This window comes from Fukomys damarensis, unplaced genomic scaffold, assembly GCF_012274545.1.
Source record: "Fukomys damarensis isolate Sample0158 unplaced genomic scaffold, DMR_v1.0_HiC HiC_scaffold_13, whole genome shotgun sequence".
Taxonomy (NCBI): Eukaryota; Metazoa; Chordata; class Mammalia; order Rodentia; family Bathyergidae; genus Fukomys; species Fukomys damarensis.
Genome location: NW_022900925.1, coordinates 14,654,223 through 14,675,159, shown reverse-complemented (window position 1 = coordinate 14,675,159; position 20,937 = coordinate 14,654,223). Strand labels below are relative to the sequence as shown.

General features: G+C 40.2%; 1 protein-coding gene across 2 annotated transcripts in view; it reads right to left on the bottom strand.

The window, feature by feature from the left end:
• Smg6 (SMG6 nonsense mediated mRNA decay factor) overlaps window positions 1-20,937 on the bottom strand; it is a 234,931-nt gene that overhangs the window by 130,918 nt on the left and 83,076 nt on the right. For both annotated transcript variants that reach the window (XM_010642132.1, XM_010642131.3), the window contains one exon: window positions 264-380. In XM_010642132.1, coding sequence (XP_010640434.1) covers window positions 264-380 — 117 coding nt within the window. The remainder of the gene's footprint in view (window positions 1-263; window positions 381-20,937) is intronic.

Here is a 20,937-nt window from a genome sequence, read left to right as displayed (position 1 = left end):
CCACAAAAAAAAAAAAAAAAAAAGGCAAACAAACAGCTCTTAAGTATAGCTCCTAGCAACTAAAAGAGAAAAGGAGGGAACTGATCCACAAGGAGTAGAGAGGACCTGAGACATCATCAGACTGCAGAGCTAGGAGTAGTTGAGGCGGATATCAGAAGGCAGAAGACAGGAAAGTAGAGGAATGCAGCCCAGCACTCTGAGGTTCTTCCTGGATAAGTCTGGACAGCTGGAAAGCATGCCAGCTAAGAGTCCCTCTTGCTTACCTTTGGCAGACTCTTTAAGCAGGAAGGTGCAGCGCTGCACCAGAAGAGAAAACATGGCAAGGCCAAGGACTGCAGCTTGCTCCTGGATCACAGAGCGACACTCCTCTGAAAAGCAGTCTGTTGAGAGGCAAAGGAACCCTGATCAGTGACCTGGCGGCTGAGGGTTACTTCTGTACCTTAGGACAGATGGTTCCTTGGCCATGTTTCCAACTTCCTTTTCTTTATCTCAGTATAGGTAGTAACATTCCCTCTCTCAAAGTGGAATTGTAAGGCAAAGGAAGATAATATGAGTGAAGCATTTATCAGCATCCCCAGCACATGAACAAGCACTTGGCAATGTCCATAAGCATCACCCGTGTAGATTCTGCACTATTTTCCCAGGACCCATTACTTCACAGTGGGTAATATGAGCTGGAGCTGCAGGATCTCTGCCTTCAGTTGGCTGCTGATAAGGTAAAGGTACTGTAACAAGAATTTAGTTCATTCACTAGCCCAGTCTCTAATGTACAGCCAGCAGGAGCACAACCACCAGATTTAAAAATTATCTTCTAGAAAAAAGAAGAAAGGAGGAGGAAGGAAGAAAGAGGAGAAGGTGGAAGAAGAGAGAAGGAGGAGAAGAAGATGAGGAGGAACAGGAGGAAGAACCAACCTTTGGTTCTTTGGAACCAACCTTTCATTCCATGTCTACCTCCTCTATATTTCTCCTTCTAAGACAATATACATGACATAATAAACCTATTTTTTACTGAATTAATTAATTTTACTATAACAATGCTTGGCACATAATACTTACTCAGTGCTTTTCTAAGGCTAAAAACAAATCTGGTTCCCAATACCAGCAGCCTCTTTCCCTTACTTTTCAGCCTGGCTAACTTCTTTCTGGCTATAGGTCACTGAAAGGAGTGATTCTTTTGGTAGGCAGAGTTAGTCTTTCGTGGGAGCTGGTAACACATTCTCATATTCCTGTCCATACCTACTCACTGTCAGTGCCCTCCTCAATAGCATTTCATACAGACTGGAAAGGATTTGATGAAAAGGGCAGGCAGCAATTCAACCTGCAGCCTCAGGAGAGGAGACATCCAATACCCACAGGAGATAGATACAGAGCCCAAGCTCACTAGCTCTGGCAGCAGCTAATCTGTTAATTCCTTCTGTAACACAGGAGAGCTTAGAATCTTCAAGTGTTAAAAGTATAATTAGCCATAGGTTTGATCTCAGTCCCTGCCTGCATTTTAACCTCTCTGTCAGCCTGCTAGTCTTGTCAAAGGGTTTAATTAAAGTTACTCCAGGAGATGCTATACAACCACAGCTATTTCTAACAGTCTCTGTATGACTGGAGCACACAAAGCCTGCCCCAAACTGCTTTTAAAGTCCTAGAATTAAGGAATAGAATGCTGTTCCAAAGGGCCCAACATAGAAATAACAGTGGACCAATACTTCCATGTGGCTTCCCAGCCATCCTTCCAAATACCCACTGGTACAAAATGTTACCCTCTCACTTTCCAAGTCGATTGTGATAGGTTGTAAGGAAGTGATAACAATTTATGAATTGGTATAGATCACAACACTCGATCTTCTCCAGGTAAGGCCATAAACCTCTGCTAAACAAAAAGAAAACAAGCATTCAAGAATGAAGAAGGAGGATATGAGCAGGGAAAGGAAGACACGTAAGTTTGCCAACCTCTCTCCTTCTGCCTGCCACAGGCAGCATTACTGTCAGCTCCATCCCAGCTTGGTCCAGACTCCTGCCAAACATTGCCAGTAGCCAGCCTCTATTTAGCAGCAAAGCCTGGAATGAAGGAATAAATCCAGGAAAGAGGAAGATGGGATACCGAATGGAGGCTACATTCTGGTAGTTGTCAGGCTGAATAAACATTAGTGACCCCTCATTCAACTGGGCAGCTTAGGCAGATGTTACGTGCACATGGAAGGTTTGAAGGGGTGAGGTGGGTGTCTTTGCTCCAAGAGACTGGGTATGGCAAGAGACACTCTCAACAGCCTGGATAACAGTGAGATCTAGCAGAGGGAGATTACACTCACCAAGCCGTTTCTGTTATGACAAACAGTTATCAGACTAGACCATCTCAGAACCCAAGCTCAAGGGGGAGAATGAACTACTTAAGGGCAACAATATCTGAGGCCTCTGGGGAGCCCAGGTTGGCTCTTATAAGGTATGGTACCAGGTAGGGCAGCAATACCAAAAACCTCTTTGGTGTATTGCCTAGAGGGGCTCAACTACTGCTTAGAACAACAACTAGAAGCCACCTTCATGACTGCTCCTCATGGTTCACACTTTTTAGAAGGCCTGTTCTGCTCCATGGCTTGTTGGTATGATAACATATACTGAGTATATGTGATGTGCTAGATACTGTAAAGAATATGGCTACTGGGCTGGGGATTTAGCTCAGTGGTTCCACTGCCTGCCTTGCAAGCACAAAGACCCGAGTTTGATCCCCGGTACAAAAAAAAAAAAGAATATAGCTACAAATAAATCATGGTTTCTGCAACTGGAGGGCCTTTCAATAGGCTGAAGAAAAATCATTATTTACCCAAGCAACCATGGCAACTTGAACCCAGCGCATGAAATGAAATATCATGTTACTTGTTGGTATCTCCAAAGGATGCTCTTAGTCTCACATAGGGCTTCTACAGGCCATAAGATTCCTCTCCTTGAGTATATTTACCCTTATATAAATGGGTGGGAAAACAGGACCTAGATTCCCAGAGTCCACCCCAGTTTGGGGCTAGACTTAAGAAATAGACCCTAGTCTGAAGAACACCCTGGAGTTGGGTTGGAACAGGCCAACAAATGATGTGGAGTGGGGAGGAAAAGGCATTGTTTGCCTTGGTATTTGCCTAGGTTCCTCTGGCTTTTTGTCAGATAGCAGGAGCCTGACATGAGCTGAAGAACTCATTAACATTGTGAAATAGCCTTTCCCCTTCTTTCCAAAAGCAGGCTTGCTCAAGGATTTCAGCGGAAGATTTTGGCTAAGGAAGTCAGACAGAAATATTTCTTACTAAGAAAGTCACCTGAGGGAACTTGGTTTTGCCTGTGAGCAAGTGACCACAACTCCAAGTATCCCTGTGGCCAAATACCTGCTCAAGCAGAAATATTCTCATTCCTATGTAACAGGGAGACTTTCTCATTTTCCTGAGAACATATTCATGGATAACATAAACCAAATGTCGTCAAAGTTGTATGAAATCAGGAAATGGAGCGGCCAGGAGAAGGCTGCCATGTGGCCGGATGTTATGTATTTCTAATTAGTGCTATACATCTTTCAACAGCAAGTGTCCTTCTGCTGGGAAACACAACACACTGCCCTTGTTATTGTAACTGTCAGAGAAGTGCTTAAACAGATAATCTCCAGGAAAAGTGATAAACACGTCCCCTCTCCCACCAGTGTGTGTGCAATGGTGCTGCCAAAGCAAAGCTGTGCCTGATGGCTCCAGGATGGCAAAGCATCCTCCTGCAGGAAATGGGAGTGAGGCAGAAGGGGGACAGGGAAGAGGGGAGGGGAAGGGAGGCAGGCCCACCTGCCTGGACTTCTAAGCCCAGCCAAGGGACAATGAATGATTCAGAACTACTACTTCTGATCAATTCCTGAGACAGGGTACCACATTTTGTGAGAGAGAGTTCTGAAGAAAATCCATGCCAGTGGGATGGTATTTAGCTGGTCACAGAAAAATCTGGCAGCAATGGAACTAGCAGAGTTCCCTTGGTGTACACAGCTAGCTTCCTGGCAAGAGGATGAGAAGAATAACGAAGGGAAGACATGGATGAATGACACATAATTCTGGTACCCTGACAGCAATGGGAGGGATTCAGAGAACACCAGGAACTACTAGCCATTTTAGTATTTAAAAAAAACTATCTGCATGGCTGCTTCACTAATAGCTGGAGAAAAATGCAGGCAAGACCACTTACACACCAATTTCCTTCCCACCATCTCCTCTCAATGAGAGGAAATGAATGGTCAGTCACTTCCAAACCAATACCACCTGGAGGCCATTTGTTAGCTCTTATCTTTCAGACATAAAGCTGCTTTTCACATGAGTCAGTCACCAGTCAGATGCAGGGCTGGCACAGTTCCTCACTCAAAACTCCTTGTCTAAAGGAAGTGGGCAGTGAGAGCATCTCTTGGCTGTTGCTGCTTGAGCTACAGAGTCCCCTATGGCAGCTGCTGGCAGAAAAGGAGGTGGAAGGAGGTACCCACTGTACAGAAACCAGAGAAGAAAAAAATCTCAAAGCAGAAACACAGATGTCCATGCCCTCAGAGTAGCACTTTATCCCTTAGGAGCAGAGAGAATGTGTTAGAAGCAACACGACACCCAAGCAAAATATTCGTGCACAATGGTGGAACAGCAAGGATGACTGAGTATAAAGCAAACCACGCTATCTCTCTGAACAGAGCACAGCCAAGACAAAACAGAGGAATGTAGAAAGTAACATTTCCTCCTTAAGAGCTCTCACTGTCGTACCTGCTGAAGTCTTTGGGTTTTCCAGGACTGTAAAATTCTGGTTTCTTCTAGAGCTCCTCTGAAAGTGGTAAGATTTGAGGGGGGAGGTTTCCCAACCTAACCAAGTGACCTCTCCATTAATTCCAAAAACACTTATTTTGCCAGGGGTGGTAGCACACGCTTGTAATTCCAGCACTGGGAGGCTGAGGCAAGAGGATGTGAGTTCAAGACCAGCCTGGGCTACATAGTGAGTTCCAGGTCAGTCTCAACCACATAGTGAGACACTGTCTCAAAAAAGCAAAGCAAAACAAAACAAACAAACAAACAAACAAAAAACCCACTTATTTTGATGTTCAATTGTAGAAGATAGAAAGGAAAATAGGATCCTGTCCTGAAAAGATAATAATCTAATAAGGAAAACAGAAGGATGGATATACATGTACCCAATAAATATAATTCAAGAGAATGTATTACATGCCATAATGAAGACAGGAGCAAGATGCTTTCTGTCCTCAGAGGGAAAAGAATTCACTTTAAGTAGTATCTATCAGAGAAGGTTTCATGGAAGAGACCTTTTCTGAGCTGGGCTGCAAGAAGTGAATAATGATAGAATTGGCTGATGCAGGAGGGATTGTATGCAACATGAGGCATGCACACAAAGCAGTAATTCTGCAGACCACAAAGTGCAAGATGTTCAGTGCTGAATAGGGAACTCCAACTTGACTCAATAGATAGTAAGAAGATACTCAAAGTTTCTGAATGAAATAACAGTATTTTATGAATATTAATCTATTTAAAACAGATTAGGGTAGCTGGAAAAAGATAACAGGGAGGGAGACCAGATGGAAAACTAAAAGGGCATGAATTTGTTTTAATTAAGAGAAACTATATGTAGAACACTGCATACATGTTAAAATGTCAAATAAATAAAACATCTTTCTTATAAGAGTGGTAGAAGAGGGACTGGAGGGCCGGGGATTTAGCTCAGTGTTTCCACCACCTGCCTCACAAGTACAAGGTTCCAAGTTCGATCCCCAGTACCAAAAAAAAAAAAAAAAGAGGAAATGGAAAGCAGTGTATAAATACAGAAAATGCTGCAGAAAGAGTACAAAGACAGAGGTTATATTTGCAGGGGGACAGGGAAAGGATGAAGAGAACAGTCAAGGACCTTCACTGATACTCTTGGCAGATTCAGAAGATCATGAGGACTCAAGAAGGGTAACAGTCACCAAAAGAGATCTAGAAAAGAGGAGAAATAGGGTTGAAGAATACTTGGAGACTGGGAGGTATGTATAAAGGAGTCCCCAGGCTTCCACCTACTTGGCTCTAGGCCAAGTACTGCCTTTCTAGAACAAAGACACTTCAGGGGGTCAGAAATACTTGAGGAAGACCTTGCAGGAGAAGGCCTGGGAAGTCTGAACTGGCTCTCCCTGTGGAAGCCATTAGATATTCAGCACTTCATTTGTTTCCAATTCTTGTATGAATACAGCTCCAGGCTGTGGGGTGAGAGGCTCCTCTCTGACGCAATCAGGAAGCAGCTGCAAAATTAAGGAATCCCTCATGACATCATAAAAAGGGTCGATGGTTTACTGGGGAAAGTATAAAAATTAATTACATATTCCCACATGACTCCCTTCCTCTAAATCTGTACATGCCCCCTTCAACTCTTATACATTCTGTCATCAGCAACATCCAGAAGCTACCTGATGAGCAGGTACAAAAGAGCAAACAAATCCGGACAAAGTTCTCTGACCCAAGTCTGCTCCACATTATTTGGAACTTAATGAGCAATACCTTGCTCCAGAATGAATGAATAGAAAAGAGCCAAATGATATATAAATATATGTGGGGGGGGCATGTTTCCCCAATAAAATCATGCTAAGCCTCTTAAGGGCAAGAGCTATGTCAAGATTTCACATCCTTGAAAATCAGCACCATGAAAAATTAATAAATAAAAAGAAAATTGGCACAATGAAGAGGTTTTTTAAAAATGCTATTCCAAAGAGATGATACATTTATCTCTTTCACTTGTGGATCCTAACCATGCACCACATGACTCACTGTAGCCAAAAGTAATAGCTAAAGTACAGTGAAATATGTGTTAGCTACAGAGCATCTACATACATATAATTTTTTCTATTTTTTTCATTTTTAAATTTATTTTTGAGCCCAGGGTGGCCTTGAACTTATGCTGCCATAGCCAACAATTCTCTCTTTTTTTTTTTTACATTTGAGGAAACAAGCTCAGAAAGATTAAATGACTTGTCCAGGAACACAAAGCCAGTTAGTGCTAGAGCAGGATTTGAATCCAACTCCATCTGTTCTTGTGACCACACTGTTGCCATACCTGTTTTCCCTCACCTCGCTTTATTTTTTTTACCTTTCCCATATCCAGTCTTAAAAGGCTTGACACTCAAGCTGTATCTTCCAACTGATCGGTTCTCTTTCACTATGAATACAAAAACTTCAGAGTGCTCCAACCACAGTTCTTCATTAAAAAAACTACTCTTGAGATAATGACAACTAGGTGAAAACCAAAATTGAAAATACAACATCACTTACAATAAAAGAAAATGAAATATTTAGGTATACGTCTAACAAAACATATATAAGATTTTTATGCTGAAAATTACAAAATGCTTATGAAAGTAATTAAAAGTAATCTAGATAACTGAGGAGAGTTACCATGTTCATGGACTGAGACTGAAAACTGTGGAGGTAGATGTCCATTCTCCCCAAACAGATCTTCATTCAGGTTTAATGCAATTGCTACAGTATCAAAATCTCAGGAAAGGATTCTGTATACAAAGATAAACTTCTAAAGTTTGTATGGAAAGGCAACAAATTTAGAACAACTAAAATAATTTTGGGTTTTTGTTGTTATTTTTCTTTCCAATACTGGGGATCGAATTCAGTACCTTGTGCTTGTAAGGCAAGCATAGTGCCACTGAATCCCCAGCCACTAAAACAATTTTGAAAAAGAAGTGGCAGGAATTCTTTTTCCTGATGTTAGGTCCAAAAGGAAGGATAGCCTTTCATAACTCATAACACTTAGAAATAAAACATAAGGCCATAAAACTCGAAGGGAAGGGTAAAGAAAATCTTCAGAACCTATGACTAAGTGAAAAGTTATAAGACTTAATGCCAAAAGCACAATCCATAGCTGGGCGTGGTATATATCTGTAATCCCAGAACTTTGGGTGGCTGAGACAGGAAGATCTCAAATTCAAGACTAGCCTGGGCAACTTAGCAAAACCCTGTCTCAAAAGAAAAGAGCTGGAGATATAGCTCAGTGCCAAGTCCCTGGATTCAATTCTCTGAACCTCATGCATGCACAAACACATGGGGAGGGGTATTACAGAGAAAAAGAAGATGAAAAAGCAAATTACAGTCTAGGATATTTACAAACCATGTGCCAAATACTAGCATCTAGATTATACAAGGAACCTTCAAAACAGTAAGACAAATGGGCAAAATATATGAGCAGACATTTCACCAAAGAGGACACAGATATAGAAAAAATAAGCACATGAAAAGATACTCAGTATCATTAGCCATTAGTAAGTTCACTGTAGTCATTAATTACAGGCAGTGAAAATTAAAATAACAATGAGCTATCACTACACATCTTATTGGTATGGATGCAGAAAAACTCAATCATTCATATACTGTCGATGGGAATGTAACAATCATATAGCTCCTCTAGAAAATAGTTTGGCAGTTTCTTCTAACCTAAATACATAATTATGACCTGGGTGTGGTGGTGCACGCCTGTAATCCCAGCATTTGGGAGGCTGAGGCAGGAGAGTCACTGCAAGCTTGAGGCCAGCCAGGACTACACAGAGAGATCTTGTCTCAAAATAAACAAAAAATGTACTTCTGACCTAGCTACTGAACTCTTGAGCTTTATCCTAGAGAAATGAAAACTTCCTGTATCAAATGTTCACAGCAGCATTACTGACACAGTCCACACTAGAAATAACCCACATGTCCTCCCACAGGTGAATGGTTAAAGAAATCGGAATATCTGTATCACAGAATATTACTCAGCAATAAATAGGAGCAAACCACTCATATGTGCAATAAATTGGATAGGCTGGCAGGAAATCGTGCTTAGTGAAAAAGCCAATTTCAAAAGGCAATACACAATATGATCCTACTCACATAATGTTATTGAAATAATGTAATAATAGGGATGAAAAAGATTGATTCCTGGGGTTAGGATATAGAAGCAGAAAAGGATAGGGGAGATTCTAAAGGTACAGTAGATAAACTTGTAGTGATGGAAGAGTTCTGCATATCAATTGTAGTAGTAGTTACATGAAACTACACATGTGATGTCTCAGAACGAACATGCACACACAAGTGGAAGTATAACTGAAATTTATGTAGTCTGTGGAGTACATCAACACCAATTTAATGATGTTGACATGTACTAAAGTTATCCAAGATGCACTGGGAAAGGAAGAATGATGGTTACGTAGGTTCTCTGTATATCTTTAAAACAACTTCCTGCGCATCTGCAAGTATTTCCAAATAAAAGAAAGGTAAACAAGCAAACCCTACAAAGATCTGACATAGGAGTCTAGACACTTGTCTACATACAAAGGGGTAACAAGACATTTTAGCAACACTTTCCCAATAAAAAGTGGCTGATTACCCTCTCCAGAGGATGTCCCTTATTCTCATCTTGTGCTGCCTGGTATGGCTGCCAGAGATGGCCAGGTGGACAGCTCCTTCTCTGGCCTGAGCAAAGAAGTGCCAGGAACAACCAAAGGAAACTAAGAAAAAATAAGGGAGAGTTCACTGAAGACTGAAATTCTATGTAAAGAATATGGAATAAAGGAAGAAAATCATCAAGGCTATGACTCACTGAATCAGTAAAATCCATGTCAAACAGCACAAGGTGAAGGTGATGAGAAAGTGCAGAAAGATGATAAGAACAATGAATTGCAGAAGCCAAGTGAGCTGTTTAAACATGAAAAAAAGTAAGTAGAAATACAAATGTCAAGCCCTCAGTATGGGCATTGTTCAAGCAAAAAGAAGCAGGGAAATCAGTTGGCTTAGCATTGTTTTCTTCATAAAGGAAAGCTCTCATTTTCAGGACTGCTTTGGACCATTCATCAGAAGAGTATGAAAACATTTGTTTAATTGGTAGTGTCAGGTGTAGTACAGAATTAAACAGGTCTTTGATACCCATGACATCAAACTTAAAAAAAAAAAAGCTTCATCATGGTTGGCATGGTGGCGCATGCCTGTAATCCCAGCACTCAGGAGACTGAGGCAGGAAAATCACTGCGACTCCTAGGCCAACCTGAATCACACAGGAAGACCCTGGGAGGAGGGAATGAAAAATGAGGCTGCAGAAAAATTTCTCACTGGGAGAAAATAATGTATTTATGGAACATCTATCAGGGCTGGTGGTAGAATATGTGCTTAGCATGCTCAAGAACCTGGATTCAATCTTCAGGACCAAAAATCAAACCAAACTATAACATGGCTAGTGATGTAACTCAGTGGTAAACTGCATACCTAGCATGTGCAAGGCCTGGGGTTTAATATCCAGTACAGAAAAAAAAAAAAAACTCTGAAAAAGAACTTCTATCTAGGATACAAAAGAACTCTTTCAGTTTAATAAATGGAAAACTAGGCAAAGAAAATATGTAGGTGGCAAATAAAAACATGAAAAAGAGGTTCCATACCATTAATCATGAAGGAAATGCAAATCAAAGCTGCAAACGTAAGTCTACACCCACAAGGATGCTATAATAAAAAAGATGGATGGACAATAACTAATTTTCACATACTGCTTTTTCTTTAGCAGTACCGGTGATCAAGCCCAGGGCCTTCACATTGAGTCACATTATCAGCCCTTTTTATTTTTCATTTTGAGGCAGAGTCTCAATAAGCCACTAGGTTGACTCGGTGAGGCTTAAATTTGACATTCTCCTGCTCCACTCCCAAAGTGCCAAGATTAAAGGTGTGCACCACAATGCTTAGCTTCATACACTGCTTTGAGAATGTAAAATGATACAACTCGTACTTTGGAAAACAATCGCACATTTTCTTAAAAGTTAAAACCTCCTTACTAAAGGACCTAGCTATCACTCCCAGCTATTTACCCAAGAGAACTCAAAGCAAGTGTCCACACAAAAATTTACACTTGAATTTTCATGAAGTTTTATTCATAACAGTCCAACAGTAGAAAAAATCCAAATGTCCATCAGCAAGTGAGTAGATAAATCGTGGTATATCCATACAATGAGCACTACCCAAGAATAAAAGAACAAATTATTAAATCACATCACAGTATGGATGAATGCCAAATCATTATGTAAAGAGACCATACTGTCAAATTCCATTTATATAAAATTCTAGGAAATGTAATCTACAGTGATATAAAGCAAATCAGTGGTTGCCTGTGGAATGAAAGGGTTCAGGAAGAATGGACTGCAAAGAAACACAAACTGCATACTTTAAGTATACACAGTTTAAAATATCTTAATTATGCCTTAATAAAACTTTTAAAAGATATTTTAAAATCAGAGAAATGAGGGAGCTGAGGATATAGCTCAGCAGGAGAGTATTTGCCCAGCATAAATGAGAAATCAGTGGTTGCCTGTGGAATGAAAGGGTTCAGGAAGAATGGACTGCAAAGAAACACAAACTGCATACTTTAAGTATACACAGTTTAAAATATCTTAATTATGCCTTAATAAAACTTTTAAAAGATATTTTAAAATCAGAGAAATGAGGGAGCTGAGGATATAGCTCAGCAGGAGAGTATTTGCCCAGCATAAATGAGGACCTGGGTTTAACACACACACACACACACACACACACACACACACACGGCGGAGGGGGTCACACACACACACACACACACACACACACACACACACACACACACACACACACACACACACGGCGGAGGGGGAGACAACACACATTTAGAAGGACACTGATCTGAACCATCACTTCAGATGTTAAGAGTTCATCACTAGAGGTTGATTTGATAAAACTGTTTTCTGAGTACCTAGCATGTTCCAATATCCTGGGCAAGGTATTTTGTATGCCATCTCTTAACACTCAGAAAATCCTTGCAAACTGATATTGCTAACCCTACTTCAGAGACACAGAAACAAAATAAGAAATCAAGGAAACTTTCTTCATGAAAATCACACAGCTGGGGGCTGGTGATTTAGCTCAGTGGTTCCACCGCCTGCCTTGCCAACACAAGGATCTGAGTTCAATCCTCAGTACCAAAAAAAAAGGAAAGAAACTAAAAAATGAAAATGACACAGCTGGTAACTGGCTGAATGGGGAATTCAAACCTTTAATCAGGTTGATTTCAAAGCTCATTACAGAATTATAGCATAACCATTACCTTCTGAAGGAGAGAATGACCTTCAGAAAGGCCAGGACCTCTTAACAGACACTTGGGGCACAAGGACCAAGTAAGGTCCTGGGGTTCTACACACCTTGGCAAGACAGCCAACAAACTATCTAGTCACCACAAGGGAAAACAGAAAATATTTCTGAAGGAATGCTTAATTTTTTCAAGGAAATACCTATGCAATTATATATGTCCTGGAAAATAAATAAATATGTAAAGCCCCATTCAAAATACACTCTGGCCATTTCCACCTTTGCTGTGTCTCTGAGCTAATATTTTTGCCACCCAAAAGTTCCTGGCTCATTCCAGGGTTAGCCAAATACTTGTTCTCTCTTGGGCAAGCAGAGCTGCTGCAATGAGAGTGGCATGCTGGCACCAAACCAGTCTTATAACAGGGCCCAAGAGAAAAGGGACTGTCATTCCAGCAGCTCATTTGGAAGATGTACAAGTAGATCATGTAGGACAGAATTTCTATTTGCCAGAGATTGGGAAGCTTGCCTCCCATTATTCAGAGAAAGCAAATACTTAGGAGTAGAAAAGAGTAATAGTGCTTTAATTACGTCAGGTAGGTAAACTCTGTGGAATCCATAAAGCAGATCGGGGTGTCTTGTTCAGTTGTTTCAGGTTGTGGAGGAGCAGAAGTGTGCAGGAGGCTTCCTAAGAGGCATACCTATTAACCAACCTAGAAGAAAGTTTTGGCTGCAACAATGAGAAGGAATAAATAAAGCTATGTCACTTCTCATACAGCAGGGAGAGATCTGGCAGCTGGTATGAAGCTTCAAAGCACACTGGGCCTACAGTAAAAGTTAGTAAGAAATAATGGCAGCAAACATTTTGATTCAGAGAAAGCTCCTCTGGTATGGCAGTGGGGGGGGCACTCAGCTTCTATTTTAACGTATTAACTTAATTTCCTTTCTTTTTATGGCTTCCTAAAGGATTTCAAAAAGATTCTGAGTGTGTTTATAAAGGAAGCCAAAAATAAAACAATTCTAAGGTAAGGCAGAGAAGGTACCAAGCACAGCAAGGATTTCTTAGGATTAAGAGAAATTAGCTGTTTCAGGAAGCTTCCAGAACGCAAAATTAAAGTTATTAAACAAACTTTGAGGGATAGTACTGAAAAATGAGACCAATGATAAGACTCAATTCTTTGGTGGATTCCTTGTGATTGCAATCTACACATTCATATGGCTCTGCTCCAGTAACCTATCCTAAAATGGTTCCTCAAAGCTTTGTAATCCAAAATCAGTACCCAAACTAGATTAAGTAATGACTACATCCAACCCCACCACTGTGGCACATCTAGTTTTAAAACAGAAAAGAGGGGCCAGGGATATAGCTCAGTGGTGCTGTGCCTGCCTGACAAGTGCAAGGTTCTGAGTTCAGTCCTCAGTGGTGGTGGTAGGGGGCACAGAGAAAAGGAGCCAGGAAAATAACAGCTAAATAAAGGAATTACACCAAAGAAGAGAGTGAGAAAGGCCATACTTGGGTTAGGGATATAGTTCAGTGGCGTCATGCCAATCTGGCAAGCACAAGGTCCTGAATTCAATCCCCAGTAAAAAAAACAAAGAGAGAGAGAGGGCTGGGGATTTGGCTCAGTGGTTCTGCCACCTGCCTTGCAAGTGCCAGAGTTCAATCCCCAGTACCAAAGGGGTGGGGAAGGGGCAGTACTTCATGATGATTAGAAACCCAGAGAGTTACCAGCAAATCCCCTAACCCAGTGATGGCAAACTTTTTTAGAAACCAAGTGCCCAAACTGCAACCCAAAACTCATTTATTGCAACACCACAATTAAACCTGAATACTGAGGTTTAAGTTTAGAAAAAACAACTCATATATTAACATCTTTTGTCTTAAAAAAAAAACAAACAATAACAGAGCTTTCAATATACCAACAGCTTTTTATTGAAACATACAAGCTTGGCTCACATGCCAACAGGGCTCTACGCGCCTGCCGTGGCATGAGTGACATAGGTTGGTCACCACTGCCCTAACCTATAGGCTCCACAATGGGCACGTCCTCTGATGACAGCACTCCCAGATTTGTATCCAGCTGACTGCTCAATTTGTGATCGCTGTACTTTGGATCTGGAATATCTCCCTCAAAGGCCTATGTGACAAAGCTTAGTCTCTAGCTTGGTGCTAACTGGAGGTGGTGAACCTAGTGAGAAGTTTCAAGTGGAGGTGTGCACTTCACTGAAAGGGACAGTAAGACCAAAGCCCCTTTCTCTTTCTCTCTTTTTTGTCCTGGCCATGAGATGAGATGACTGTGCCCCACCATATGCTCTCCACTGTGATGTGCTTCCTACCCAAAAGCCCAAAAGAAACAGGGCCAACCGACCATGGTCTGAAACCTTTAAAACTGTGAGACAAAAGAAATCCTTTCTCTTTACAAGCTGATTACCTCAGGTTTTTGTTAGTAAAGTCTACTAACATGGGTAATAATACTTATGGAAATTATATTATATTATATATATATATAATACATATAATTATTATATATAGTTTGAAATATATATGAAATTATTTTTATTCTAGATTAAATTTCTCGTTTATATTATTTTTATACATTGTCCCACAAAAGACTAGTGACATTTTAGATAAAATCATACAATGAAATAACACTAAAGTAGATGATAAAGCCAGGCAGGGTGGCACATACTTGTAATCCTAGCATTCTGGGAGGTAGAGGCAGAAGGATTGGAAGTTCAAGCCCAACCTGACCAACTCAGCAAAACCCTGTCTCAAAATTTAAAATTATAAAAAGGGGTAGGGATACAATTCAGTGCAAAGGCCCTGGTTTTAATTCCAAGTATTGGAGGGAAAAAAAAAAATAGATTAGAAACTCAGGACCAAGAAAAAGGAAAATATGTCAAAGAGGTTAATGGTCTACCATGAAACGACTTAAAATTTAACTGATTTTCCTGATAGTCAAATGAGGGGGGCAAAAAGAAGAAAACTCTCCAACAATTGTATAGTTGTCATTATGTGAGAGGAATAAGTATATTCATTCCTAAGGAATAATAACTATTTTCTCATTGCAGCAATCAGTATTTTATAAAAAATGGGCAGTTATCTTGTTTTTATAACACATGGCCTTATACTGCATTAAAACATTTCCAAGAATTACTGTCCTAAGTTATCTCAATGGTGAAACAAAATCAACATTATCACAATGCAAGAATATTTTACCCCCAAACAGTCACAGGAATATATTATATATTGACAGATCTACTGGCCATTAAGATCTATAGCTGGGTGTGGTGGTAGCACATGCCTATAATACCAGCACTTGGCAGGCTGAGGCAGGAAGATGGATTACCTTGAGTTTGAGGCCAGCCTGGGTTTATAGTGAGTTCAAGGCCAGCCTGAACTACACAGTAAGACTTGTCTCCAAAAATTTAAGAGAAAAAGAAGACAAGAAGATCTGTAAAACTAAGTTTAAAATAACACTAAATTAGGAAACAGAAATATGTCTTATTTAAAAAAGACCAATGAAGTGTTTCTTTAAATAAGGATTTCTGATATCTTTACTCCATCCAATACTGGGGACTGAACCCAGGACCTCTTCACTGAGCTACATCCCCAGCTCTTCTTAAAATATTTGGAAACAGGGTCTCATTAAACTACTAAGGCTGGGCCTGAACATGGGATCTTCCTGCCTCACTGTCCTAGAGTACAAGGATTATAGGCTTGCACCACCAGGCCTGGCCTAAAATCTTAAAGAAAAGTAACAAAACACTAGGAAATATTTTTGTTTTTAAAACATCAGATGATAAATTAAAATACGTATAAATAAATATATACATAAACAAAGAGGTAAAACATGAAAATTCAATTTATGGACATTTTTTTAGATACTTCTAAAACAAAATAACACAACATCAGGAGGCTGAAGCAGCAGGAATGCTGCAAATTTGAGGCCAGCTTGGACTACAGAGTGAGTTCAGAGCCAACCTGAACTATAAAGTGAGATACTGTCTAAAAAAAAAAAAGTGCAATGGCATACTATAGAACAAGGAAATATAACAGCTAAATTAGCTGAGTGTGGTAGTGCACACCTGTGATCCCAGCACTCTGAGCAGCTGAGGCAGCAGGCCTGAGCCTGAGTCAATTTAGTGAGACTGTCTCAAAATAAAAAAAGGGCTGGAGATGTAGCTTTGTGCAAAGGCCCTGGGTTCAATCCCCAGTGCCAGAAATAAAAAAAAAATTTAAATTTAAATCTGAACACTGGTAACAAAGAGTAATGTTCTATAATTCTGGGATTAGCACCCTCCTACCAAACATATAAGTTCAAAAGCACCAATTCAACTTCATTTTCTTGCAAAATTTCCTCCATTTGAAGGATAGAATTGACTGACTGATTAAAAAAAAAAAAATTACCAGCTGTATTTATGAAACACATGTAATTTCTTTAAAAGGATACTACATCAAAAGATGGTAATGACTACAGCCAAAAAGAAACAAAATAACAAACTCTCCTCCATGCCCCTGAATGAGCTCCTACCTTTATTCTCAAAATTTACCTCTTTCAGCCAGGTGTGGTGGCATGCACCTGTAATCCCAGCACTCAGGAGGCTGAGGCAGGAGAATCACTGTGAGTTCGAGACCAGCCTAGGCTACATACTGAGTTCCAGGTCAGTCTCAACTACATAGTGAGATCCAAAAAAAAAAAAAAAAAAAAAGAAAGAAAAGAAAACTTACCTCTTTCCTCTAAGTCTATCCTTCAAGATCTTGCACATACCAAACCTATACTACCTAACAGGACTCCTTCCTCTGGACTCTGGAAGTATTTATATCCTTAAGGCTCACCACAAATGTAGCTCAGAGCTGCTTTAACACAAGATAAACAATTCATCAAGCTTCCCCCACTGGACTACAAACTCCAATAGGTCAGGGTCTATACAGCAGACTCCTGTAAATCTCAAGCACTGACTGGACTGCTTGGTCACCAGACCAGATCTCTTCTAAGTGGTAATTCACATAGCGCTGAACCAATTCACTCAGTCAGCATTTACTTAAGGAGATACTACATGCACGATCCTGTGCTAGGCATTTAGTTTTTAAAGATGAATCTGACATAACTGGACCCTTAGGAGTCTGACAGGATTCAGGCATGCAGTTAGCTATAAATCAAAGAAAGTGAAAAATATCTTAAGATTTAAAGATATGCATGAAGTTTTACAAATGAAATTCACTATTCAGGGAAGACTGCAAAAACCTAAATGTCCACAAATAGAGGACTACTTAAATATATTATGGGACATATTGTAGAATATCCACTTAAAAGTGAGATAGTGCTATTTACACACACTCACAGATACACAGGCACAGAGACAATGTAATAATTAAAGCTACTATTCATTGAAGCTTATGTACCAGGAAGGAAAGACAAGCAGGTAACATGCAGAAAGTAGAGTATGAAAAGACTTTCCAGGCAATGGCCTTTTGTGGACTTGGCTATATTGTTGTCCCCAAGCTCCTTGTAACACATTTCTTTCCTTATTTACACTATTTCAAGTTGGTTCCTGTTTTCAAACACTTTTAACATACAAATAAGAAAAAAATAAAAATGGGGTTGGCTTTTGTCAAAACTCATCAAATTGACCACATAATATCTATGCATTACTGTTTATATACAGTATACCTTAACTTAAAAACAAAAGCAGTTCTGGGCTTGGTGGCACATGCCTGTAATCTGAGCACTTGGGAGGCTGAGAGAGAAGGATCACCTTGAGTTCGAGGACTCCCTAGTGAGTTTGAGGCAAGCCTGAGCTACAAAGACCCTGTCTCAAAAACAAACACACAGACACACACACACACACACACACACACAAAACAACCCAAGCCCAACAAACAAACAAACCCCCCAAAGCAGTGAGGCTGAGACAATTAATAGGGCGCACTGTACCAATGACAGATACTGTGCATGAGAGGAACCACACTTGGTGATGGAGTAAATGGTCTGGTATACTACCCAGATCCCCTCCCAGACTAAAGCATTTGTCCCATCAGCTGCTTGGAGTGCTGGCAGTGGTGCTCTTAGCTGGGTCCTTTCCCCAGATTTGCCCTCAGATGAACAGAGGCATTTCCCCAGTGTCACTCTAGCCAATGAACTAGCTGGTGCAGAGAGAAACAGGGTATACAGATTTAGCCCTAGCGTCCCATATGAGACTACTCTCAATGGTTAGCTCAGCTCTAGAGCTCTCCGTAGGAGTTGTTACAGCTACTGTGCAGTTCAATTTCTCTGTGCCACAATCCTGCTTCGTTCGTTCTTGCCCTTTCAGAGTTGTAGGAAGTTGCTGAGCATTCACCAACCAATTTCCTGTACACAAATGTCTATCTTAAAAGTCTGCTTCCTGTGAAACCTGGCTTGCAACAGAGAAAAACAGGATGAGTTAATGTTTAGTAAGTCTGAGAGTCCAGGTAAAAAAGTCAACCTAGATGCCACAGAAGTGTGGGCAAAAGCTCAAGGAAAAAATTGGGACAATAAAAATATTTAGAGGAGATCCACAGTGAGATGACAGTTGAAACTATGAGATTTTACAATATATCAAAGGAGAAGGAGGAAGAAGAGGGTCAAAGTAAGATCTTTAGTAAGTGTTGACATTTAGGAGGCTGGATGAGAAAGAAAAGATCCAAAAAACAAGCAGAGAGGACAAGAACAAAGAGACTACAGAGAAACTATTCCTAGAAAGTATTCCTTGCAGTCAACAAAAGCAACCCAAAAAAAGAAAAAAAGCTACAAATGAGACACAATGTATACTTAAACCCTTGTTAATTGAACTGAATAGGACACATGGCTTGCAGGATGCTCAGCTTCTGTAAACTTCTTTAGCAGCTTCTGTCCTATGAACCTATCACAGTGCTCTGGGACAGAACTCACCTCCGTTAGGCTTATAAGAAAAGAAAAGATGAAAAATGGCATAGTATATATAAAGCTAAGTGAGTCAAGACACAGTTCAGCTGCTTCAGCACTTTACAAGAAACCCCTCTGAAAAGCTAGTTTAAAGAGCTTTCCCAGGGATCTCCTGAACAAACAGCTGCAGTCCTTGAGAAGAATCTGTATCCTTACCAACTCAATTTCAACCTCAGTCAAACCCACACATTTTTTTTTCTTTTATTGAGTTTATTGGTACATTTTAGGTATACAGTACAATTACATTCATTTTTGGGATCTTGTACCTTTACATAACAGGTCTTGGTTCTCATTTTTTCCCCCTTGTCCATGCCCTCCCTTCAACCCCTCCTCCCCTCCCCATTTACAAACACTTTACCCATTTTTTCATTTTGTCATATTTTTTTCTTTTCCCTTATTACCTTTCCCCTACCCTTCCCATTTTCCCTACACCTTTAGCCCTTTTCTTCCTATTTCACATGGTCAATTATCTCATTAGGCTCTTATGTACTATTATAGCTTTTCACATCAGAGAAACTATTCGGTATTTACACATGTGTGACTTATTTAATTCACTTAGGAGTATATACTCAATATGTATCCATTTTCCTATGAATGAATCTAATTTCTCATTCTTTATGGCTGAGTAGTATTCCATTTTATAGAAAAACCACATCTTTATCCAATTTCCAAATGATGGGCAAATGGGCTGTTTCCAAGATTTAGTCTATTTTAAAATGTGTGTGTTTTATGCACAGTTTGTAAAAACCACACATTTAAAAATAGATAGACCTAGTCGGGCATGGTAGCACACACCTGTAATCCCAGCACGTGGGAGGATGAGGCAGGAGGATCCCTGTGAGTTAAAAACCAGCCTGAACTGCACAGTGAGTTCAGGTCAGTCTCAGCTACATAGTGAAACCCTGTCTCAAAAAAAACAAAACAAAACAAAATAAATAAATAAAATAAAATAGACCTGGTTCTATTAATTTTTATCAGACCATAGATTTCTTTTTTTTTTTTTAAAGAGTAGGAAAAATTTATTGAAGGAAAGAAAGCTTCTGTCTAAGAGAGACAGAAGAGGAACTGGAAAGTGGGTTGTCCTAATTTTCAAACATGTTTTATACAGGAAAGCCATGTATGTGGTGAGGTGGGTACAAAGTGGGACAAAACTGTAAGACCCAATGGAAAATTACAAGGTGGGCATGAGGTAGGGCAAAAACCATGACCAACCAATAAGATTACATTTCCCAGGTACTATTGATTAAATGGGGGTCAAATGGGGAAGCAAGTCACATAGCAAGCGTATACAAGGATTTTCGGTAAGGGTGGGGGGGTCAGGGATATTTCCTGGAAAGGCTTGGTTAAGACCCTGCCCCCCCCACCCAGGTGATTGATACCTATTTAGAATATCAATCATTGCTATTTATCCACAGAGGCACAAAGGTATATGAGTTTTTCTCCTTTTACAATTCTGGCCTTCAGTGAATGTGTCTTGATTAACCTCCATGTTGGATCCTTGAGGGCAGACCATGGATTTCAAAGAGAGACGGTAATCATTTATAACATTAGCAACATCCCATTGCTTTGAATGGCAACATATGAACTCTTTCTGGCCATTGCTTCCTAAACAAAATAATGAACCAAGCAAATAGGTATTATATAGCTTTCAGCCTTGGCTGCAGTAAACAGAATTTACCTTTTATGAACAGAGGAATTTACCTGTACCCAATACAGCTATACAATACTCTTCAATGACTCCCTGACTCTCCCTGTTTTCCTTCGGGTGTGGGTGGGGATCCCCACATCTACATCTCCAGCCTCAACTGCAGTCCAAGTCCAAGGCACAAAATATCACAGACTCAAGAGCCAGTGTGGCTATATTTCCTGCAGAGATCTTAAAACCTGTTGGAGTCCCAAAA